This window comes from Gossypium arboreum, chromosome 7 (genome assembly GCF_025698485.1).
Source record: "Gossypium arboreum isolate Shixiya-1 chromosome 7, ASM2569848v2, whole genome shotgun sequence".
Classification (NCBI taxonomy): Eukaryota; Viridiplantae; Streptophyta; class Magnoliopsida; order Malvales; family Malvaceae; genus Gossypium; species Gossypium arboreum.
Genome location: NC_069076.1, coordinates 4,396,855 through 4,423,879, shown reverse-complemented (window position 1 = coordinate 4,423,879; position 27,025 = coordinate 4,396,855). Strand labels below are relative to the sequence as shown.

General features: G+C 32.7%; 1 protein-coding gene across 1 annotated transcript; it reads right to left on the bottom strand.

Moving 5' to 3' along the window:
* Positions 1–962: 962 nt before the first annotated feature.
* Positions 963–4,653, bottom strand: LOC108466426 (protein transport protein Sec61 subunit beta-like). The gene is made up of 2 exons (XM_017766758.2): positions 4,499–4,653; positions 963–1,420 (listed from the first exon to the last, which is right to left on the bottom strand). The coding sequence occupies exon 2, from the start codon at positions 1,415–1,417 to the stop codon at positions 1,172–1,174; it is 246 nt and encodes an 81-aa protein (XP_017622247.1). The 5' UTR covers positions 1,418–1,420; positions 4,499–4,653; the 3' UTR covers positions 963–1,171.
* Positions 4,654–27,025: the final 22,372 nt, after the last annotated feature.

Here is a 27,025-nt window from a genome sequence, read left to right as displayed (position 1 = left end):
GACTTGGCCATTAACCGGTGCCATCTTCTTTAGTTCAACTTCCAATTCCATATGATGATTAGGTGGCAATTCAAAGAGGCATATTTTAACACCATCTTTAACCAAAGTGCTTGAATTCTTGACGCATTCCTTAGTCCTTTGCAATTAAGGTTCCTACATTTCCTACTTGTACAAAGAAGCATGATCCAAATAAAAGAAACCCAATCCAATAGATTCATATATCAATGGAGTTCTTATAATTTCCTCTTTAACCGAATAAAAGGCAGCTCCAATAAGTTTAATCAATTTCAATTGCAAACAACAATCACAACAATTAAACCCACGGTTTGAGCTCGAGCATTTAAGGTTGAAGTCTAGATCAATTTGATTTCTACGTTTATAATATATTATATTATATTTATATATTATTTAATTTATAACATAAAAAATTAAATCAATAATAATATATATAATATTATAATGTAAACATTAAAATTTGTTAAAATGCTTATAATAAAATTTTAATAAATGAAATATATATAATTATTAAATATTAAATTAAAAATAATATAAATATTTTTAAAAATAGTTAAACCTAAAATAAGTTAATATTAGTCATTCACAAATATGAACTAATTTTAACAAGATTTTAAACTCATATTTCGGATTATACCAAGCTTAAAGGTTAGTGCAATGCTTAAGCTTGGCCCCAACTGGCCCATGAAGAAGAGTCTCTAACCTTCCGGTGTTATTTTCTTTAGAATAATGACATATTTGACTTTTGTACTTTATCCATTTTAATTTAATATTTGTATTTTTATATATACAATTTAATTTGGTACCTAACCCTAATGATTCAAAATATTTGACTACATGGTAGGATTAATACCTAAAGTTGGAATATCCTTGTATCATGTTCAAATATTAGTCAAAATAAATGCTGATTACAAATAATTCAAAATAAATGAAGAGTAGAAATAACATTGTCTAAAACCTAACATTATATGAAATTGAGTTTGCACCATCTTCCTCAAACAAGTAGAACAATGTAAACCAATTTTAACCATTGAAACAAAATTGCACCTTTGACACTAGACTTGTTTTTAATCAAAAAAAAAAAAACAGTTTTGCTTTGCAACTCAGACTCCTAAATAAATTCTGTTGATTTTTTTTTCTGGCCAACAAATTCCTTTCAAGCCTCTCTACGAACAAAATAGAGCTTGCCCATAACATGTAGAACGGCAACAAAAGCAATGAAACCAATACTCATGACAAGCACAACATTCGGCGAGATCTTCAGACCTGGTGCATCATCCGTGTAAAATTGAAGCATGGTCCCAGCAGCCCCTCCTGAGGCTGCACCACTTGTGGTTCTCCGCCTACGCATGCTTGCGGCTGCTGCTGCACTTCCTCTAGGGGGAGCTGTTCCACCAGCCATTTCCTGTAACAAACAAAATCGAAGGAATTCCAGTAAATACTTCCAGACAACACAGATATGACAGCTTTTCCAAATGAAATATAGATTCTGTTCCTTTTCACAATTTTTCCAGTCCGATATGACTGCTAACTGTTAGGTTCTATGGATACAACTTCAGGAGACAAATTTCCTCTCCGAGCCATATATTCAAAGTTATCCCCAAGAAGCTTCTCCAAAAACATATTGCTATGCACTGGTGGCTTAAAAACAAAATTAGGTAAAAGTACAATGGAGGGCCCCTGTTTTAGGAGCCAGATTACGTTTTGCTCCCTTTACTAAGAGAAAACTAAAAATTTCATCCATTTTTATGATAAATAACTAGCATGCCTGATAGAACATATTACACGTGGCATGCCACATGTACCTCATTCTGTTATACAAGGGCCAATTTTTAATAGTAGAAATTGATGAACTTTCTATCAGAACGACTTTTGCTCTTTGATCTAAGGTACATGGATTAATTTACCAATTTTTTGAGTAAAGAGAGAAAAATTCAATCCGACTCCTAATTTAACGGCCTCCATGATACTTTAACCAGCAAAAATATAAAACTTGTTGAAATAGCTAGCTTCGATGCAGGTGAAACGCATGGGGAATCCAAATGCTATGAAAAACCAAGAGTTATACCAGGTAACCAAATGTCATATTTACTGTTAAAGTAATGTAGTCGCTTTTCCAGCAAATAGGGAAGGAAGCCGGTGGGTGTAGACAAAGCTTTTTATAAGAAAGGTTGACTCGAGCTCGTTAAAGTTCAATACCATCGCTGAATGCGGACTTATGAACCAGATTCCCTTCGAAGCCTAACGGCTAACTTATTTAATTTAAACTGATGTCTATATATCTTAATAGAGGAATTCCAGTCTAGGAAAGGGATAGGGTAGCATTAATAAAATGCCAAAAGAGAAGGGATGGGGAAGGAAGTCGGAGTTCAACTCTACTGCACCTCTCTTAGTAACAAGTGAGACTAGATAGAGAATGTAGAAAACGAGAGTCTAGTAGTAGTAAAGTGCAGGTCCACTTTGCAGAGCCAAGCTTACCTATAAAATATTACCCTAATAGACTTTAGCATTCAGCATTTAAAAGGGTTGATCACTAATGTTGTTTCCTATTGCTGTAGCTATTTTTGTTAATCAGACTCCATTAATTGTCAGAAACGGGTATACCTAAAGTTTTAACATATATCCTTGAAAGGACAAACTTTATACCATGTCCAACTAAAAAACTATATAAACTAGCTTAAAGATAGGTTAGCACCAATTTTTGCCATGCATCAACCAAGATTTCCAGCCTTAAGAATCTTTTGACATGGCACCTCAAATTGGACATAAATTGCTCCCCCCAAAGAAAAAGGCAAACAAATTTTAGTCTATGATGTTTCTCAACTAAACCTTATATAGGGATGGATTTAGCATTCAGCATTTAAAAGGGTTGATCACTAATGTCGTTTCCTACTGCCGTAGCTAGTTTTGTTAATCAGACTCCATTAATTGTCGGAAACGGGTATATCTAAAGTTTTAACATGTACTTGGAAGGTCCTTGAAAGGAAAAACTTTATACCATGTCCAACTAAAAAACTATATAAACTAGCTTAAAGATAGGTTAGCACCAATTTTTGCCATGCATCAACCAAGATTTCCAACCTTAAGAATCTTTTGACATGGCACCTCAACTGGACATAAATTGCTCCCCCCAAAGAAAAAGGCAAACAAATTTTAGTCTTTGATGTTTCTCAACTAAACCTTATATAGGGATGGACTTTAGCATTCAGCATTTAAAAGGGTTGATCACTAATGTCGTTTCCTATTGCTGTAGCTAGTTTTGTTAATCAGACTCCATTAATTGTCGGAAACGGGTATATCTAAAGTTTTAACATGTACTTGGAAGGTCCTTGAAAGGAAAAACTTTATACCATGTCCAACTAAAAAACTATATAAACAAGCTTAAAGATAGATTAGCACCAATTTTTGCTAAGCATCAACCAAGATTTCCAACCTTAAGAATCTTTTGACATGGCACCTCAACTGGACATAAATTGCTGCCCCCAAAGAAAAAGGCAAGCAAATTTTAGTCTATGATGTTTCTCAACTAAACGTTATATAGGGATTGCCATGGAAAGTACAGATATCCAACATTACCCAATTCGTGTTTAGCAGATTCAAATAAATTTTGGATATTAGATTCACAATCCACAACAAATTCAAAGGGAATTTGGATATGAACCTTTGGATATCCTTCATCCAAATCTGTTTGGTTTTGGTGCGCATGGTGCATATTCAGATTTGGATATACAGTAGATATTGCTATGTAAATCAGATGTGGATTCGAATAGTAATATTTGAACAACAAGCGGATAATAAACTTAGTTTAATATAGGATAAATGGAGCGGATTTGAAAAATTGCAGATATTCAATCCATTGTCACTATTTGTCTTGCAGGTTACTAATTAAGCAACATGATTGAAAGTAGCACCAGATTTTTTACCTCAACATTACATTTGAGCTAAGCATGAGCATTTGGAATTGTCAAAGTATGCTTGGTTCTGAACTACATGGTTGAATTCCATATTAACTCAGCTAGGGTTAGTAGTTCATAATTAGGAACAAGCATCAGATACAGAACATCATACTAATCACACAGATCTTTCAAATCCCAACGTGTAAAACAAAGCAAACAACTCACATATCTTACTAACAAAGAGCTAATCAGATCAAAAAATTAAATTTATTCTCTTTCATAGATAGAAACATAAAAGACAAAAACTTTATAATGAACCCAACAACATAGTCAAACGGTAAAAAAAAGTAATATCGGACTTATGCAGAGATAGATTTGGTAGAAAAAAATAATAATGGATTTCAATAGAACAAGAAAAACCCAGATTGAAAAAAGTGGTTTTTAAGTCAAAAAAGTTCCACCATAGATCAAGAAAAAGGATTGTATAGTAGATAAGCAAAGAACAGCTAAAAGAAATAGGCAGGGGGAAAAACTGAAGAACATCAATGGTACAAAAAGTATATTAAGTAAAGGGGCTAAAAGGGTACCTTTGAAATTCAACGACGGATCTGTTGGTTTAAAGGGTTTGGAGCTGTGAAGGTGAAGAAGACTGGAGCTTTTATGAACGGAGGTTATGGCGTTTCTGAAAACAAACTTATATGACGGCGTTTCGGTAAAGGTATTAACTTTTTCTTTTTTTGCATTTTAAGTTTGTTTTTTAAGTTTAGATTAAATCTAAAAAAATAAGTTTTGCCTAACTTAGACTTGAATAAAAATATTAAAGTTTGAGTTCAGTCCAGTTCATTCATATTAAAATTTTTATATTATTAATTTTTTTATAAAATAATTTTAAAAATATAATATATTAAATACATTAAAAATATTAAAATAATAGTAATAAAATTAATAATAAAATAAGAGCTATACAACAGTGACAAAATAACAGGAAAAATAGTGAAAATACCAGCAAAAAGTAGCAATTTCTTTTTGCAAATTTGGGTCGATCCCGAGCTAAAAAAAACTTACTCGAGGCCCAACCCATTTAAAAATCCAATCTCGTTTTTTTTACACAAGCCCATTTTTTGAGCCTATATTTTTGTCCAAACTCTGCCACTTTTCGGGTAGACCTTTGGGCTGGGCCACCATTATCAGGTTTACTTATGAAATAGTTCTCTAATTTTTTTTATAAGTCGACTTTTTTTACCCTAATAATATAAAATAAATAAATAAATACTGAAATAGGATAGGTAAAAAATTAATTACCGAAATAGGCATTTGCTACAGTACGCCATCGATGTCGCCTGACCAATCGACTACACCACCCCACTTCCCCCCAATCATGTCGCAATCATTAGTGTTTTTTTTTTTTTAAATCCTGGTGTTGCCTTTGTGTCAGGTGGGATTGGTAATATTTTTAATATTTTTTTAGTTGGTAATTAATAATTTAGCTCTTTTGGTTAGATGGTTAAATGCTAGTATTTTTGTCCTTAAATCTCAGGTTCAATTCTTCTCTTACTCACATTTGTATTTTTTTTTTATTTCATGTTGTTTCAAGCTATTTTTATTTTTAATTAATATTTTTAACACATTAGCTTCTTTTTTTTGTTAGATAGTTAGATAATTATGATTTTATTTTTAAGTCTCAGATTTGGTTCTTCTTATAAACATTTTAATATGTATTTTTTATGTAATCTCCTCAACTCGACCCACACATTATGGCTGAATCATGGAAGTCACAGTAGCCACCAAAATGACCCAGTAAAACGTTCGGATTTTGGAAAAGCCAAAAAAACCTATTTCATAAAAGTGTTCAAGTCTTCACAGAGGGTATTGATATCAATTATAAAAGTACCGATACCTATGTAAGTATCGATATGGTTTAGGCATTCTGCCGATTTTAAAAACCAAAAACTTTATCAATCAGTATTGATACTTTTATAAGTATCGATACCAATTTAGCCTTTTGTTTATAAAACATATTCAATCGATATCAATACTTTTATAAGTATCAATACCAATTTAGAATTCTATTTGTTTTTGAAAATAGTTTATATGGTCGAGTATCGATACTAGAAGCTAGGGTGTTAATACTTTTTGCCAATGTAACAGCCTGGTTTTAGCTAAATCGGAACAGTGGTTTCAGACCACAAATCCGAGGTCGTAAAATTATTTTAATATTTTTTTTAGTGTTTATAGCATGTGAATATATATGTATGAAAATTTCGTACACTAATTTTATTGTTTAATAGCTCAATTTGAGAAAAAGGACTTAATAGCGTAAAATTCAAAAGTAGCATGCTATAAGTTAAATATGCTTAATTGTTATGGTTATTAAATGAGAGGTCCTTATGATGTTATTATGCCATTGATAAGGTTAATGGACATTAATGGCCTTATATTATGTGATTTATTAATGTTTTAAACCAAGGTTAAATTGGTAAATTAGTTATTAACTTATGTTTTAATTAAACAAAACAAAAAGATGAATTTTCATTCATCTTTCTTCAACCGTGTATAGAAAAATCGAAAACCATTTTAGGGCTTGTTACATTCGGCACTCTCCTAGCTTAATTGGTAAGTGTTTTGAGCTCGGTTTTTAATGATTTTTATGTTTTTGTGATCGTTGCTTTGAGTACTAACTAGCCCATGCCTCAATTTTTGAAAGTTTTGATGATTTTGAAAGTTTTAATTGATGAATTCATGAGTTTTACGATGTTTGATGATAAATTATGCAAGCTTGGTGTTTGATATACATGTTTTGTAAAGTGATTTTTGACAAAAATGTCAATTAGGGTTTAATTTGAGAAAAGTGTAAATTGAGAGGTTAAATTATGAAATAAATGAAAAATATAGACTACTAGGGACCTATAGATAATTTGGCTAAGCATGGGTCATATTGAATTTTGTATATTTATGAAATAGGGACTAAATTGAATAAACGTGTAACTTTAGGGGCTAAAGTGCAAAAATGCCCAAATATGTGTTTATGGATGAAATTGAATGTGTTGATGAATAAAAGAGTTAACTTTGAATGTATATAGATCAAGAACGAAAGAAAATGGATTTAGATCGAGGAAAATTAAAAGTTGACGAATAGTTGATCCGGTCCATCTATCCTGAATACGAGGTAAGTTCATATGCAAATAAATGTCTTTAGATTGAATTATATATATATTTCAATATCATTGAGTTGCTATGAATGTTGAACGAGCAATTACGAGCAATAATAGACAAAGTTAAGACATCCGAAAGTCTCGTACGAACCTTAGGAATAGTATAGGATACGAATGTCATGACATTAGGTTACCGAGATGTGATTACATATAAGACCATGTCTGGGACATTGGCATCGTTAATCGATTTTGTGTAAGACCTTGCCTGGGATAGTGGCATCGATATGTGATAACATGTAAGACCATATCTGGGATATGGTATTATAGTGATTTCCGAGTATCCTTAATGATCCCGAATGGTTCAACGGACAAAGTCAAGTCAAGAAAGAATGTGTGAATGAGTTAAATGACTCAGGTACGTACGAGATTCATACGAGTATTGAAAAGTGAAGTAAATGATGAATTTGATTAAGATGTTGAATATGTGTTCAATGAGAAAGGTTTGTGAATTTGAATGTGAATAGCTATGTTTAGCATATTTGTAATGTTATGCAAATATTCATGTGATAACTTTATTTGTATATGGCTTACTAAGCTTTTAAAGCTTACTCGTGTGTTCTTTCCATGTTTTATAAATTATCAAGGCTAGCTCAGACATCGGGGATCATTAGGAACCATCATCACACTATCGACTACATGTTGGTATTTTTGGATGCTTGTAAATATGGTATATGGCATGTATAGGCTTGTGAGTTGATGATATATTTTGAGTTTTGATATAGCCATGAGATTTGGCTTGTTTTTGTTGAAAATTTTGGTATGCATTTGGTTACTAAAGGTGGCTTGAATTATGTGTTTGGTAAGTGATATATGTGATGTATATAATGCCTTATATGATGGCTTGTTTTGGTATGTTTGCTATAGTTGTGGATATAGCTAAATGGTTGATCATTTGGTTAGTTATTAATGCTTGAGGAATGGTATGATTTATAGATGAGGAATTGATATGTTTGAGAGGCATGATTTAGTTGATGGAAAGGTGATAAAAATACATTTAGAAGTTATGTGAGTTTGATGATTTTGGCATAATGATTTAGTATGTTTTGAATATGGAATTTAGTAGTTGTAATGGTTGATGATAGATGGCATGATATGTGTATGAAAATGGTATGTTTTGGCTTCATATATATGTGTTGAAATGATACCATTTTGATGGCTAGGTGTGCATGAGAAAAGGGTGGCAAACTTTTTTCGCAAATGGTCTATTTTTGTCCACACGGGCGTGTGTGCGACATACGGTCATGTTACACAGCTGTGTGTCCCCTAGGGTACCCTTTTGAATTAAGGCAGTATGCCCTATAGTTTTTACACGGCCTAGACACAGGGGCATGTCTATTAGCCGTGTGTGACACATGGGTTGACACATGGGTGTGTGGCCGGCCGTGTGAAAGTAACCCCTTCAATTTTACCATGGCCATGGCACATGGGCGTGTCTCCGGCCGTGTGGTACAAGTCAGTATGTATGCCCTGTTTTAATACAGCCTGTGACACGGGCGTGTCTGGTGGCCGTGTGCCTCACACGGCCTGTTCACACAGACGTGTGTCCCTTAAATGTTGAAAAATTTTCTAAGTTTTTCAAAGTTTGCAAATGTTATCGGTTTAGTCCCGAACCACTTTTAAGCATGTTTTAAGGTCTTGTAGAGCCTAATAAGAGACATTGTGAATGGATTTTGATTATGAATGTATAAATGAAAGTGAATGAGATGTATTGTCCGATAATGCCTCGTAACCATATTCTGGCGTCAAAAATAGGTTAGAGGTGTTGAAACCATTTTTTATTTTTGGAAAAAAAACGGGATCGACTTTTTAAAACCAAATGTGGAGTCGTCACCAATATTTTTGTTTAGGTGTGATTGGATCACCTAATGAAACATTTTGTTTCATTCAAATCAATTTTGGTCCATGTAAATTTAAAAAAAAAAAGGTTCGGGAGCCGGTTACATGTGAAGAAGGGTTAGCACCCTCACTACGCCCAAAAACTGGTACCAGATTGATTAAGTGTTGTCCTTATGTCTAGGGTTTTTTAAAAGAGTTGAAATATGGTTCCTTTTAAAACATTTGAGTGGTTCAAGTTGGTCGTCAAAATTCTCTCATTTCAAAGGTATACAACATCACATCCAGCACGATAGGACACGATCCTTTATACCTTTGAAAACACGATTGATTTTTGACTCCCAAAAGCTCTTAAGTTGAAAATTACAAAAGGGATGTTCAATTATTTAGTCCAACAAAAAATCGAAACCCAGCACGGTAGGTAAGGGTGAGCAAAACTCGATTCGACTCAAAAAAATAAAAAAAAAATTGAATTTCGAGTTAAACGAATCGAGTTATTCGAGTTAATCGAGTTATTCGAGTCAACTCGAATTTTTTTTCAAATTTCGAGTTCGAATCGAGTTGAGTTTTCGAATTCGAATAACTCCAATAATTCGAATAATTCGAATATCAAACTATAATATTTTACATTTTTACCCCAAACTCCCAAACGTTTTTACTTTTCCCTCAAAAGTTTTACTCCTTCCTACTTTCCCCCCAAAACTTTTACTCCCCTTCCATCCTAACCCCCCAATCTACCCAAAATCCATTTCCCACTAATATTTTACTCTCCCATTTACTTTTTTTTCAAAATTTTACTCCCAACAACCCTCAAAACATTTTAATAACCCTCAAAACTTTTTATTTTCCCCTAAAATTTTTACTCTCTCCCACTTTCCCCCTAAAATTTTTACTTCCTTCCCATCCCACCTCCCATCTACCCCAAATCCATCCTCCCCCTCCCCCCTCTCAATTTTTTTTTAATATTTTCCCTCCAAAATTTTACTCCTCCTATTTACTTACCCTCAAACTTTTATTCCCCAAAATTTTTTATTTTCCCCCTAAACTTTTACTTCTCACGTTTTACTCTCAAAGAAAAAATCAAAATTATCCAAAAAAAAATCACTAAACATAAATAGTAATAACTTTATTTATATCTACTATTTATATTATTAAATTAAATTTCACATTTTATATTATTTATGTTATTGAATTGTTTAATCATATTGAATATTTATATTAAAACTGAATTATTAATTATGCCATTAAATATTCATGTTAAAATTTTATATTGGTATCAATTTCACATTTTATCTTTAAAATAACTTTTATTAAAAAATCACATTTTACATTTAATATATTTTTAATTCTAAAATACATAGTGATAAGAATCTAAAAATAATTGAAACAACTAAGCAAACAAAGAAGCTAACCCGTATATAAAAGATTAATAAATAAATTATGAGGTGATGAAAGTTAATAAAAATTTTGATTAAGGTGGACAAATTTTATTACGATAGTTGACGGTGGTTACAAGGACCCAAAATTATTTTATAAAATTTAACTCGAACAAATATATTCGATTTGATTCGATTTGAATTCCATCTCACTCGACTCGATTTGAGAAAATTTCAAATCAAATTAGGATGATAAAATATGATTCGTCAACTCGATTAACTCAAAATTTTTTCATTCGATTAGATTCGATTCGATCGAACGCTCACCCCTACCGGTAGGGCACGACTTCCCGAATTTCCAAATATTGAACATTGCCTTTGTTTTAATGAATTTTCCAATAAACAATTATGAAACTTGCTCAAAATGCATTTATTTAGTTCGTTTGGGATATAAAAGAACAAAACAATTAAAAATTGGGCCCAAATACGTGGGAGACAAAACATGGTATCAAGCATAGCACAAATATATGTGAATTCAACATAAAATTACACTATTGAATAACAAAGATAACAATGCGAACATACAATTTGACATATACAATAATGACCTCCCATCCCTTCATATTGAAGTAATATTAACAATCAAAGCCTGATGAACTTCCTTTTTCAAAAATATATATTTTATAACATTTACATGGCAAATTAATAAAATGTAAAACAAATTTTGAAGGGTAATAAAAGAATTTAAAATAAATGAAGGAAAAAAATTTGAAACCAATACATGTATGTAATTTTAAACTAAATTATATGTACAAAAGTTTTAAAATAGGCAACATATGAGAGAATTCAAAATAAATTTTGAAATCAATGAAATACAAAACAATCTGAATTAAAATTGATAACATACATAAAATGCAAAACTTAATAGAATTAATATATATATGTATAAAAATAAAAGATGAAAGTGTTAATATATATTATATAATTGTTAGGATTTCGACCCGATTAAGCAACGAACAAGAAAATAGCGGAATAAATTGAGAAATTGAACACACAAATTTAACGTGGAAAAACCCCTCCAAATAGGATAAAAAACTACGGGCAAAGGATAATTTTATTATAATGGAAAAAGAACGAAGAGTACAAAAAGATGGAGATAAAAACTAAACCCTGAAAACCCGAAAACCCAAAAACAAAGAACCCACAAAACGTAAAAATAAAATTCTCTAAATGTGTTATGAGTTCTAATCTTTAATGGGTATATTTTTCTAAAATTGTAAAAAAGAGCCTATCTATAGGCTAAATTCATAGGTCAAATAATAATAAAATAATCTAAACTAATCAGTGTTTGATTGAAACAAGTAAACAGAGTTTAACTGAAAGATTATTTCTCAAATTTGACTAAAAATAGGAGTCATATTTAACAAATCTCCACCTTGACTCATATTTTCACAATGCCATCTTTGCCAAAGCCTACCACGAGCCTATCTTGAACTATGCTAGGAATTAACTGAGTCGAATTTGTGCTTAGAAACTGGAAGATTTCTAGCCTTCGACTTGTACACTGCCAAATCAAAACTAACCCGGGTCTGATTTTCATGAACACAGTGCTCTAACTTTTCAAAACCTGCATCCAAAAGAGAACCTCTCTTCAACGAAACAGTCATACCTTTTTCCCTCCTAAGACCAAGTTGCCTCCTCTCCAAACAAGTTGACTTCGACTCCGTAATGGATGAGGGATGTCCGATTTCACCGGTCACTGTAGAACCTTATAGAATATAAAGACTACCGGTTCTTTTACCTTTTAACGAAACGAGAGCTCCACGAGATACTTTAATGCCGCTCGACTCGATGTTAATTCTGCATCCTTTCAAGTCTAAAATACTCAATGAGATGTGATTCTTTCGTAAATCAGGTACATACCTGACATCTGAGAGTGTCATAATTATCCTATCGTGTATCATAATTTTAACAGTACTAATACCAATTACCTTACTAGATAAATCGTTTCCCATGCGCACAACTCCACCTTCAACCGAACTGTATGTGGAGAACCATTCTCTATTGGGACACATGTGGAAAGAACATCCCGAATCTAGGATCCACTTCAACGTGATCTTGGAGTTATCGCTCGTTGACACTAACAAGAAATCATCACCGTTTTCATAGGTCAAATTAGCACCAGCTACATCTTCCTCGTTACTTTCAGCAGTTTTTTTATTTCGCAGTTTATAACAATCTGCTTTGACGTAACCTAACTTTTTACAATAGCGACACTTTTTATCTCGTTTCTTTGATGCTACCAAAATGAAAGCTTGCCTATCTATCTTGCTATCCAAATGAAGCTCATTGTCGAGTTTGTCTCTACTCAAAAAATGACCCGTCACATCTTCAAATGAGAGTTTGTCTCTGCCATAAATTAGGGTCTCCCTGAAAGACTTGTATGAAGGGGGTAAAAAGCACAATAATAGCATAGACTGATCTTCATTATCAATATGAACCTCAACATTCTTTAAGTCATTTAAAAGAGTAATAAATTGATTGATGTGATCTCTAAGAAGCTCACCTTCATTCATGCAAAAACGTAAATAGATGTTGTTTCAACACTAAACGATTAGCCAAAGACTTAGTCTTATAAAGAGTTTCTAACCTTTCCCATAAGGCGGATGAGGTCTTCTCTATCAATACCTCCTACAATACCGTATTCGTGAGACACAACTAGATTGCAGACAAAGCCTTTTCATCAAGCTCTTCCCATTCTGTTTTATTTAGATACTCAGGCTTTTTCCCGATAACAACCTTTTTCAAGCCTGATTGAACTAGAATTGCCATCATCCGAACTTGCCACAGATTGAAATTTGTCTCACCATCGAACTTCTCAATTTCAAACCTTGTAGTTGCCATATTTGAACGGGCTAATCTATGAAAATTAAACTAGCTCTGATACCACTTGTTAGGATTTCGACTCAATTAAGTAATGAACAAGAAAATAGCGGAATAAATTGAGAAATTGAACACACAAATTTAACGTAGAAAAACCCCTCCAAATAGGATAAAAAACCACGGGCAAAGATAATTTTACTATAATGACAACAGAACGAAGAGTACAAAAAGATGGAGATAAAAACTAAAACCCAAAAACCCGAAAACAAAGAACCCACAAAACGTAAACACAAAATTCTCTAAATGTGTTATGAGTTTTAATCTCTAATGGGTATGTTTTTCTAAGGTTGTAAAAAAGAGCCTATTTATAGGCTAAATTCATAGGTCAAATAATAATAAAATAATCTAAACTAATCAGTGTTTGATTGAAACAAGTAAACAGAGTTTAACTAAAAGATTATTTCTCAAATTTGATGAAAATAGGAGTCATATTTAACAATAATAAAGTAGGCTCTTTAAAAGAGCTTGCTTATGTATAAATATATAAAAATATATATGTGTGAATAAATTCAAGAAGTGATATATCGTAAAATAATATGAAATCAACACTATATATAAAAATAATGTATAATATAAATTTTAAAATAATATATCATGTATAATGTATAAATTTTGAAAACAAAAATACATGTATAAAAATTTTAAAATAGAAATTTTACATAATAGAACAATTTAAAGAAACAATTATACAAATGAATGAAAAAACAAATTAAAGCAATATTTAAAAACTATGTTAAGATAATTTTAAAAACAAATGATAAAATCTTAAATAAAATGAATAAAAACATAAACTAAAAAACTCCATTGAAATAAAAATAAGATTAAGAGGACAATCTATAAACAAATAAAATTAATAAAACCAAAGATTAGACTAAGATAAAACATGCACCAATGGTCAGGGATCTAAAATACAAATATCCCAAGCTTTGAAACGCGACATTTAAACAAGGACCAAATTGCAGCAATGCGTAAATCACAGGGAAAATGTAAAAACAAATAAACAGAATCAAGGACGAAAAACAGATCAATGCAGGATAGGAGGGACTCATTGCGCAAATTGACCTTTCAAAGTGAAAAGGCGCGGATCCGGGCCTCCAAACGGGTCAACACGCGGATCTTTGTTTCCAAACGGCACCGTTTCACTTTGTTAACACCGGATTAAAAGAAAGGAAAAGAAAACCCTAAAATTAACACTTATCCACTTAAAAGCAAATAAATAAATAAATAACCTAAAGCTTATTCCCCTTTATTCATTCGGCCGAACTTAAGACATTTTTCAATTGCCGATCTATCCCTATATTCGGCAAATAAACATCGCATGAAGGCCTAATCTGGCCTTGTTCGACCACGAGCCCACTCAGAAGCTTCAAGATCCTCGCTTAAGCTTGGATTACGACGAAGCAAGAAAGGACATGAAGGAGCCAGCATTAAGGTAAGTCACTTTCTCCTTATTTTCTATGAAAAATCTATATGTAGGAACAAAGAAAAAAAAAACTAAATCAGAACATGGAAAAATAAATATGAAATCACCTTAGTTTTTCATTGCTTTTTCTTTTGTATCTAGTATTTCATAATCCCTATTTTTACAGATTACATTTGGTTTTATAGTCGAAGAGAAGAAAAAATAAGAATAAATCAAAAAAATCCAATTTCTTTGCTGTTATTTCTATTTCTCATATATTCTGCTGCAGGTACGAACGGAGCCAGCTAGAGGTGGTGACGCACGTGGGATGAGGCATGAAGACACATGTGGGGCTGGTACGGAGGCAGCAGCGGTTTGGTGGAAGCTGCTGGAAACCAGTTACGACACAAGGGAAAGGCACCTTAGGGTTCCAAAAGTTTCAATTTGCTTGGGCCATTTGGGCTAATTTCGAAATTGGGCCATTGAGTTTATAAATTAAATTTAGCTTGGGTAATAATTTGGGCTAAAAACTTGTATTTGGGTCTGGTGAAAATTGTAATGAATTATTTCGGATTTTGGGCTTTAATTAATTTGGGACTTTTATTGTTTTTTTATATTTTGGTTTTTTTTATTATCTTTTAGTTTCATAGTGGGCCAGGCAAATTGGGTCTGCTACATCTGGCCCTCTTTGCTCATTGTCGTGTAATGAGAATGGAGCAGAATTTAAAATGATTGTTTTTTCCTGGTCTTATTGAATACTGGCTTCTTGGCTCTCTTTTTCTTCATGTAGCCTCGCTTTAATCCACCGCTGGAACTTCAAGGAGAATGGAATTATTAATTTCAACCTGCTCCACTGCAACTTCAGGGAGACAAGGTTGATGACTTAAATCTATTCCATTGCCGATACATGGAGATAAGATTCGCTGTCTTCGATCTGCTCCACTATTGCTTAGGGAGATAAGATCTTCAATCTCCAGTCTGCTTCATTACTACCTTAAGAAGATAAGACTACAATCACCAACCTACTCTCTTGTTACCTCAGAGAGATAAGGCTAGTAACTAAAATCTGCTCCATTGTCGATACATGGAGATAAGATTCGCCATCTTCGATCTGCTCCACTACTGCTTAGGGAGATAAGATCTTCCATCTTCAGTCTGCTTCCCTACTACTTCAAGAAGATAAGACTACAATTGCCAACCTGCTCTCTTGCTACCTCAGAGAGATAAGACCAGTGACTAAAATATGCTCCATTGCAGATACATGGAGATAAGATTCGCCGCATTCGATCTGCTCCACCACTACTTAAGGAGATAAGATCCTCAATCTTCAGTCTGTTTCCTGCAACCTCAGAAAGATAAGACTACCATCTTCAACCTGCTCTCTTGCTACCTCAGAGAGATAAGGCTAGTGGCTAAAATCTGCTCCATTGTTGATACATGAAGATAAGATTCTCCATCTTCGATCTGTTCCACTACTGCTTAGGGAGATAAGATCTTCAATCCTCAGTCTGCTTCCTTACTACATCAGAAAGATAAGATTACAATCTCCAACCTGCTCTCTTGCTACCTCAAAGAGATAAGGGTGGTGGCTTAAATCTGCTCCATTGCCGATACATGGAGATAAGATTCGCCATCTTCGATCTGTTCCACTACTGTTTAGGGAGATAAGATCCTCAATCTTCAGTCTGCTTTCTTGCCACCTCATAAATATAAGACTCAATCTTCAACCTGCTCTCTTGCTACCTTAGAGAGATAAAGCTGATGCTTAAACCTACTCCATTGCCGATACATGGAGATAAGATTCACCGTCTTTGGTCTGTTCTACTACAACTTCAGGGAGATAAGACCTGTCACTTCAATCTGCCCCACTACAACTTCAAGGAGATAAGGTTTGCTATAATCTTCTATCTATTCCGCTGCAACTTCAGAGATATAAGATCTAACTTTATCAATGTTACTACACCGTCCTCTTGGACATGTTCTGTTGACTCGGTTTCATGTATCATGCTTATGCCAAATAATTAGGATGCTATGATCAAAATGAATCAAATGCTCCTAACTAGATGTGATGCTTATGTCAACTAATTAGGACACTATAATCGAAATGAATCAAATGTTCCTAACTAGATATGATGCTTATGTCAAATAATTAGGATGCTATGATCGAAATGAATCAAATGTTCCTAACTAGATGTGTTATGAATGATATATGAATGCAAAAATGAGAATGATTTTTTAAATGATCTTTTTTTTTTAAAATGCTTAAGGTATCATCGCTCATTGTTCATCTAGGCATTATCACTAATTTATTATGCTGGCATCTTGTTCGGTTGGTATTCTTAACAGAAAACCCAAAAAAACAATCACATTCTGCTCAGCAAGCTTACCCTGCTGTGATTCCAATGTCCCTTACACTGTAACTTCTGGGACATAAAGTTTGAACTTCCCACTGCAACCTCAGGGGAATAATCATTTGATTTCTTCTATCCATTTTGCATAATCTTCAATCAATTTGATATGTTATACCATTTCCTGGGTGTAATGAACAAATATATATGCCTGATATCTGTATGAATGTAGAATACCATTTTTCTTTTCTCAAGAATAACCCTATTACTCGTTCTTTTTCTGGATTATAACACCAATTAATATCTTTGACAGAAAATTCAAGGAGATAATCTCAATTTCGGCTTAAATATTTCCAACCCTTAAGCTTGGTGAGTTTTAGACAATAGTCCTGTTTCAAGCTCCTGTATTATTTAGAAACTTCCCAAAGTAATATGCGAACCCTTTTTATGAAAGTATTATTAGTCCAAAAATCTTTATTTCAATGCAGAATGCTTGAAAAAGATCATAACCACGTACAAGAAAGGAATTAATTGAGAATATAGCTCGAAACAAGCAAATGCAATCCAAAAAAGAAATTTATTGGGACGTGACCTGAAAAGAATAAGGTAATCAAAGATAACAACAAAAAAAGGGGTAAAAATAGAAAGCTAGGTGCCTTAAATATCGCAGCTTGAGCTTTTTTGTACCAACTTCTTAAGGACCATTCTGAGCTTAATCTGTGTTTAAGGGATCCAAAGTACTTTGTCGATGCCCCAAGATGTAACATACTTCTTTCATTGTTAATTCAGGCATAGCAAGACTACTGTATGCCCCATTTTGATCCAAATTTGAGCCGCTCTTTTCGGGTTTTCAACTCAAATCCCCTTTGGTCTCAAAGCGCCCTTTGTTGGTTTTCGCCTTGGCCTCTCCTTTTCTTTTTCTCTTTTTTTTTTGATTTTTTAATTTTTTTATTGATTCTTTTTTGATTTTTTCTCTCCTTTTTTTATTTTAATTTTTTTATTTCGATTTTTTTAAGGTCTCAAGGCGCCCTTTGCGGGTTTTCACATTGGCCTCTCCCCTTTTAGGTAGAATACTCATTGACTGGATGTGCCATCCGTCTTGGTCAATATCAATGCTCCTTCAGAACAGGCCCTCTTTACTACATAAGGTCCCTCCTAATTTGGCATATTTCTTCCTTTGAAGTCCTTTCGTATAAGAATGATCCTCTTCAATATCAAGTTCCCCTCATGGAATTTTCTTATATCATTCATTTCTGGTGCATCGGACCACGACAGAATCTCCTCTCTTCTAATTCAACTGATCATATTGAGTTTAGATCCATTCTGCCTTATCCAACTTTAACTCTGACAAAAATCGAAGACAAAGAATCTCGTCTTTAAAACCGTTTCTATCCCATAAACCAATGAACAATGTTTACCCCAGCGAAGGTCCTGGCCAACGTTCGATAAGTATAGAGGGTAAATGATAACTTCTTTATGCCAATTAGAAGTGAGCAAAATTCGATTCGACTCGAAAAAATAAAAAAAAACTGGAATTTCGAGTTAAATGAATCGAGTTATTCGAGTCAACTCGAATTTTTTTCAAATTTCGAGTTCGAGTCGAGTTGAGTTTTTGAATTCGAATAACTCAAATAATTCAAATATCAAACTATAATATTTTACATTTTTACTCCAAACTCTCAAACCTTTTTACTTTTCTCTCAAAACTTTTACTCCTTCCCACTTTCCCCTAAAAACTTTTACTCCCCTCCCATCCCAACCCCGCAATTTACCCAAAATCCATTTCCCACCAAAATTTTACTCTCCAATTTACTTTTTTTTTTCAAAATTTTACTCCCAAAAACCCTCAAAACTTTTTTATTTTTCCCCAAAATTTTTACTCCCTCCCACTTTCCCCCTAAAACTTTTACTCCCTTCCCATCCCACCTCCTATCTACCCCAAAACCATCCCTCCTAATTTTTTTTTAATATTTTCCCTCCAAAACTTTACTCCCCATTTACTTTCCCTCAAACTTTTATTCCCTAAAACTTTTTATTTTCCTCCTAAACTTTTACTTTTCACCCTTTACTCTCAAATAAAAATTAAAATTATCCAAAAATATCACTAAACATAAATAGTAATAATTTTATTTATATATACTATTTATATTATTAAATTAAATTTCACATTTTATATTATTTATATTATTGAATTGTTTAGTGATATTGAATATTTATATTAAAATTAGATTATTAATTATGCCATAAAATATTCGTACTAAAATTTTATATTGGTATCAATTTCACATTTTATATTTAAAATAACTTTTATTAAAAATCACATTTTACATTTACTATATTTTTAATTCTAAAATACATAGTGGTAAGAATCTGAAGATAATTGAAACAACTAAGCAAGCAAAGAAGCTAACCCGTATATAAAAGATTAATAAATAAATTATGAGGTGATGAAAGTTAATAAAAAATTTGATTAAGGTGGACAAATTTTATTATGATAGGTGACAGTGGTTACAAGGACCCAAAATTATTTTTTAAAATTTAACTCGAACAAATATATTCGATTCGATTCGATTCGATTCGAATTTCATCTCACTCGACTCGATTTAAGAAAATTTCAAATAAAATTAGGATGATAAAATATGATTCGTCAACTTGATTAACTCGAAATTTTTTCATTCGATTCAATTCGATTCGATCGAACGCTCACCCCTAATGCCATTCCTTACAAGACTCGGCCGTCTTTTACTATAACTTTTGTTTTATTGTTTTATTGCTTTTCCTTTCCCTTTTTTTTTTTCTATTTTTGTACTTTTGTTTTTCTTTTTGGATGCCTTTGCTGCATTGTGATATGGTGTCTAATCTTTGAACAGACTACAAACTTTTAACATTGTGCAGTTGTATTAGAAATGATCCTTTTTGACATTACTTGTCAGCAACTTTTTTTTTTTGAGATTTGATGACTATTGATATTGTAATATTGACATATGAAGCAACCTTCACCCTCTTCATGAAGTAATCAATGACTACCAAGATGAATCGATGTATATTAGACGAGAATAGCCTGATAACATCCATGCCCCACATAGAGAAAATCTGTGAAGAAATGAATGAGGCACATGAATCTTGTCTCCCTAAATATAGCCTAACTAATGCAATCCCATTCCATGGTGGATCAACAGTACCCAAACCCTATGATTAGCGTGGCTACCCTGAAACCATTAACATGTGTCCTTCTGGCACTCGTATAGACATTTTTTAGCGTCCAAAAGTTTTAGCATCCCAAGTATATCTGACATGATTATACGATAACATCTTTGAATTCTTGGAATAACTCAATGACGATTTGCTTTGTCTTTGTGGTGACTCAGGCTTCAATCTTTGCCTTTTGCTCACAATGTCAATTGATCCTTCGTAAAGTAGGATCCGTTTTTCATCTTGTTCTACCGTCCTTAACAAATCGAGAAATAAGTCACAATCTCTGTCATCTTTAAAGTGCTGAGATCCACTTAAACACATATCTCACCCCAAAAGGGAGTTAGTTACAGCATTGCTCATGTCGTTTATATCTGGGGACCTATTGTAGGTACAAAGGCAAATTCCAAAGATTAAATGATTCTAAGGATGATTATTTGTATGGTATGATCATGAATGAAGAATGAAAGCATATTAAAAAAAATAGTCCAAAGAACAAAAGAATATATAAAGAATGAAAGAATATTTACTAAAAAAAATACATTTTATTGAAATAAAGATTTTTGGACACAAGCCTATTTCACAAAAGGATTCTTATTGCCTCTAGGCTTAAAAGCAACAAACGCATTTTGAACATTACTCTAGATTAGCTCTAAAAATACAGGGATCTCTTTCACAGTCCCATTGCCTAAAACACCCCCAAGTACATAAGGGTTTGGAAACTTTTGTTCCCTAGACCTCTCTTTAAATATGTCATTCAAATTCTATTTGATAACTATTGGTTACAGCCTTCGGTTGGCCTATGTTGACCAATTTAGAAGGCATGATCATGATTTTCACTTCATTTTCCTTGTTCATCGGGGTTGCCCTTTTAACGCTCTCTCCCGCATCTATCTGTCCATTTCTTACCGCGCTTTCAATCATCTCACCAGACATTACTATATTTGAAAAGCTCAGAGTAGCGTTTCCCAACATATAGTTAATGAACGAGGCTTTCAAAGTATGGATAAAAAGCATCGTAGTCTCCTTTTCCAGAAGAGGCGGTTGGACTTGTGTTGCTACCTCTCTCCATCTTTGGGCATATTGCCTGAAGCTCTCATTTTGCTTCTTTTCCATATTCTGCTAGGTAATTCTGTCGGGTGCCATGTCTGCTATATGACTATACTGCTTCATAAAAGCTTGTGCTAAGTCCTTCCATGAATGGATTTTAACACGACTCAATTGATTGTACCATTTAGCTGCTGACCCGATCAGACTGTCTTGGAAGCAATGAATTAATAATTGGTCGTTGTTAACGTACCCTGTCATCCTTCGACAGAACATTGTGATGTGAGCTTTAGGACAACTAGTCCCATTGTACTTTTCAAACTCTGAAATCTTAAATTTTGGCAGGAGTACTAGATCGGGGACCAAACTCAGATCTTTGGCATCAATCTCACAGTAGAAGTCAACATTCTCTATTGCCTTCAATTTTTCCTCCAACCACCTATACCGATCCTCAAGTTGTCTTGGCAGTTCCCTCTTTGCTTTTTCCATTTCATCCAAATCAGGAGCTTCAATATTGGTTGGGTTGCCCTCCAGATTGGAGGTTAAGCCTATTGGGTAATCTACTGGTGCCGAGGTACCAACTTGATATTGCTGAGTTCTGATAACAAGTGCACATTGTGGACATGTCTGAGCATTTTTCGGGATGAAACCTAGAGGGTTGTTCTCCCCAGCATTAATCATGGAACTTTTTCTTTCTTCAAGCCCCTTAGTCAGCAATTGGGACAACTGATTCATCATATTCCTTTGAGACTCTAGCACCTGGTCTCTCATATCCTGTCAAATCTTCGCCAGTTGCTCTTGCATCTGTATTTGTAACTGCTCTTCCATCTCTCTTTGAAGTTGTTCAAGTCTTTATAATCTTTGGTCCATATCTTTTGTCTTAGCATGGGTACCGTAACAACGCTTGTTTGGTAAGTTTTTATTGGTTTCCAGATTAACTGAAATGATTTTAACTAATTAGGGACCCTTTTTATAAAAATCTAATGCAAATGATGCAACGATGTAATGCAATGCAAATGCATGGGATGAATGCAAAAGAAAGAAATGTGTTGATTTTGAATTTAATTCCATTAGAACAAATTTTCTAGAAAACAAATTCTTTTACATAAAACGGATTACATATACGGCCTTACTTTCATATTCCAGGCGAAGACACTGATTCCTTTTCTTCGTGAAAGTTAAATTTCACAAGCTTTTAATAAATGCCCCCACTAGCTTCCTTTTGCTTGATCCAGGCCGCAACTTATTATCCTCGCGATGTTGATTAGCTTCTTTAAGAAAATCGGGACGTGACAACTCTCGAATAATCTTTATCGGCTTGAATTCTCCAGTAAAGTCTTGCTTTCCTCCGTGAACCATCAACCTTTTTCGGTTGTGTTTACTTGGACCATATTCAAACAACCGTATTATAATCCACTTTATCAAGAAATTTGTTTTCTTAGGACAAACTGTTCTATTTAGCAATCAAATATGAATCAACACCTCCTTTCTATGATGATGTAAAACAATGCAATTATAAACAAAAAAAAACAAAACACGTTAGTACAGAAGAAATAAATAAAAAATAAAACACATATTCGGGTGACCACTAAATTTGGGCAAGGTTCTACCTAAGGTGGATTCTCAAGGTTCACTATATGTGGCTTGGTTCTAGAGAAAGGGTACCTGAACCAGCAGGTTCCTCAATCCTCACCCATTATAGGCTCATATGGATTGAGTTCAGTTCAGGGGAATACATTTCCCTATAATCATGTAGAGATAAAAATCTCACGAAATCATAGGTATGGATGTATCCCGGAAGTAATCCACTAACCCATGCGGAGGTGAAAACCTCACGAAAGCATAGTTTCTTACTCCCACTTAACTGCTATAACCACAGCGGTAATGCAATGCAATGCAATATTATTCTACAAGACCTGAACCACAATAATCATACAAACAAATGCAATCAAAAGAATCATGATTTTCAAAACAAAATTTCAATTCTTTGACAAAAGGACAACAAATAACCAATTTTATGGCTTGACTCTCTTGTTCAATCCCCAGTGGAGTCGCCAAGCTATCGAAACCATTTTTTTATTTTTGGAAAAAAAAGGGATCGACTTTTTAAAATCAAATGTGGAGCCGCCACCAATCTTTTTGTTTAAGTGTGATTGGGTCACCTAATAAAACATTTTGTTTCATTCAAATCAATTTTGGTCCACGTAAATTTAAAAAAAAAAGGGTTCGGGAGCCGGTTACGTGTGAAGAAGGGTTAGCACCCTCACTACGCCCAAAAACTGGTACCAGATTGATTAAGTGTTGTCCTTATGTCTAAGGTTTTTAAAAAAAGTTGAAATATGGTTCCTTTTAAAAGATTTGAGTGGCTCAAGTTGGTCGTCAAAATTCTCTCATTTCAAAGGTATATAGCATCATATCCAGCACGATAGGAGACGATCCTTTATACCTTTGAAAGCACGATTGATTTTTTACTCCCAAAAGCTCTCAGGTTGAAAATTACAAAAGGGATGTTCAATTCTTTAGTCCAACGAAAAATCGAAACCCAGTACGATAGGGCACGACTTCCCGAGTTTCCAAATATTGAACATTGCTTTTGTTTTAATGAATTTTCCAATAAACAATTATGAAACCCGCTCAAAATGCATTTATTTAGTTCGTTTGGGATATAAAAGAACAAAACAATTAAAAATTGGGCCCAAATACGTGGGAGACAAAACATGGTATCAAGCATAGCACAAATATATATATATATATATATATATATATATATATGAATTCAACATAAAATTACACTATTGAATAACAAAGATAACAATGCGAACATACAATTTGACATATACAATAATGACCTCCCATCCCTTCATATTGAAGTAATATTAACAATCAAAGCCTAATGAACTTCCTTTTTGAAAATATATATTTTATAACATTTACATGGCAAATTAATAAAATGTAAAACAAATTTTGAAGGGTAATAAAAGAATTTAAAAAAATGAAGGAAAAAAATTGAAACCAATACATGTATGTAATTTTAAACTAAATTATATGTACAAAAGTTTTAAAAATAGGCAACATGAGGAATTCAAAATAAAGTTTGAAATCAATGAAATACAAAACAATCTGAATTAAAATTGATAACATACATAAAATGCAAAACTTAATAGAATTAATATATATATGTATAAAAATAAGAGATGAAAGTGTTAATATATATATTATATAATAAAGTAGGCTCTTTAAGAGCTAGCTTATGTAATTAAATTCAAGAAGTGATATATACATAAAATAATATGAAATCAACACTATATATAAAAAATAATGTATAATATAATTTTTAAAATAATATATAATGTATAATGTATAAATTTTGAAAACAAAAATACATGTATAAAGAAAATTTCAAAATAGAAATTTTACATAATAGAACAATTTAAAGAAACAATTATACAAATGAATGAAAAAACAAATTAAAGCAATATTTAAAAACTATGTTAAGATAATTTTAAAACAAATAATAAAATCTTAAATAAAAATGAATAAAACATAAATTAAAAAAACTCCATTGAAATAAAAATAAGATTACGAGGACAATTTATAAACAAATAAAATTAATAAAACCAAAGATTAGACTAAGATGAAACATGCACCAATGGTCAGGGATCTAAAATACAAATATCCCAAGCTTTGAAACGCTGCATTTAAACAAGGACCAAATTGCAGCAATGCATAAATCACAGGGAAAATGTAAAAACAAATAAACAGAATCAAGAACGAAAAACAGATCAATGCAGGATAGGAGGGACTCGTCGCACAAATTGACCTTTCAAGGTGAAAAGGCGCGGATCCGGGCCTCCAAAGGGTCAACGCGCGGATCTTTGTTTCCAAACGGCACCGTTTCATTTTGTTAACACCAGATCAAAAGAAAGGAAAAGAAAACCCTAAAATTAACACTCATCCACTTAAAAGCAAATAAAAAAAACTTAAAGCTTATTCCCCTTTATTCATTCGGTCGAACTTAGGACATCTTTCAACTGCCGATCTATCCCTATATTCGGCAAATGAACATCGCATGAAGGCCTAATCTGGCCTTGTTAGACCACGAGTCCACTCAGAAGCTTAAAGATCCTCGCTTAAGCTTTGATTACGACGAAGCAAGCAAGGACATGAAGGAGCCAGCATTAAGGTAAGTCCCTTTCTCCTTATTTTTCTGTGAAAAATCTATATGTAGGAACAAAGAAAAAAAAACTAAATCAGAACACGGAAAAATAAATATGAAATCACCTTAGTTTTTCATTGCTTTTTCTTTTGTATCTAGTATTTCGTAATCCCCATTTTTACAGATTACATTCGGTTTTATAGCCGAAGAGAAGAAAAAATAAGAATAAATCAAAAAATCCAATTTCCTTGCTGTCATTTCTGTTTCTCATGTATTTTGTTGCAGGTACGAACGGAGCCAGCTAGAGGTGGTGACGCACGTGGGATGAGGCCTGAAGACACATGTGGGTTTGAGTGAGGCGCGGCGGTTTGGTGGAAGCTGCTGGAAACCAGTTACGACACAAGGGAAAGGCACCTTAGGGTTCCAAAAGTTTCAATTTGCTTGGGCCATTTGGGCTAATTTCGAAATTGGGCCATTGAGTTTATAAATTAAATTTAGCTTGGGTAATAATTTGGGCTAAAAACTTGTATTTGGGTCTGGTGAAAATTGTAATGAATTATTTCGGATTTTGGGCTTTAATTTAATTTGGGACTTTTATTATTTTTTTATATTTTGGTTTTTTTTATTATCTTTTGGGTTCATAGTGGGCCGGACAAATTGAGCCTGCTACAAGGGTGTTACAGCCAGAGCTGGTAAAATTCACTTTTTAGAAAATAATTTCGAATTAGTTTCAAAAATAATTAATAATTTAACTCGTTTTAGGAAAAATATCAGTTTAATTAAGTTATCTTGTTATTTTAATTTTAGTTCCAAAGTTGTTAGAAAAATCATATTTAAACAATTTTAGTTCCAAAGTTGTTTTTATATTATTAAAATATATATTTAATATTTAAAAATAATATTTAAAAATAATATTATAAATTTAAAAAATAATTTAAAAATATATATTTAAAATTTAAAAATATATATTATAAAATATTTAAAATATACATTTAAAATTTTTAAAATTAATAATAAAAATAAGGAAAATAAATAAATAAAATAAAATAAAAATAAAAACAAAACTTAAAAAAGGACGAATGTAAAAAATTAAAAAAAGTTAAAAAAAAAAAGGAAAGTGGCAAGGTGTAAGGGGAATATGGTGGCGCCAATTTAATTGGCTCCACCAGAAAATGGTAAATTTATTTTGAAGTTTCTCATATTTCCAGAATTTACAGTATTTTTATGTTATTTATACAGGTGGTGCTATTCTATATGGTTCCACCAAAAAATTAATTTTTTTTCATGGATGCTGACGTGGTTGGTGGCGCCAAATCATTTTGCTCCACCAACTTTTACGGTAGATTTCAGGTCATTTTTGTATTTAATTAAAAAAATGAGTCATTTTGATAATTAATTAAATTTGTTGAGTTATTTTTATAAAAAACCCGAAAAAGAAAGAACCCTCCATTATTAGGGCTTTTTTATCAAAATAACTCAAATAATTTAATTAAGTATCAAAATGACTCACTTTTTTAATTAAACACGAAAATGATCCTAAATCTATAGTAAAAGTTGGTGGAGCCAAATTATATGGCGTCACCAACTTGCCACATCAGTAGGGAG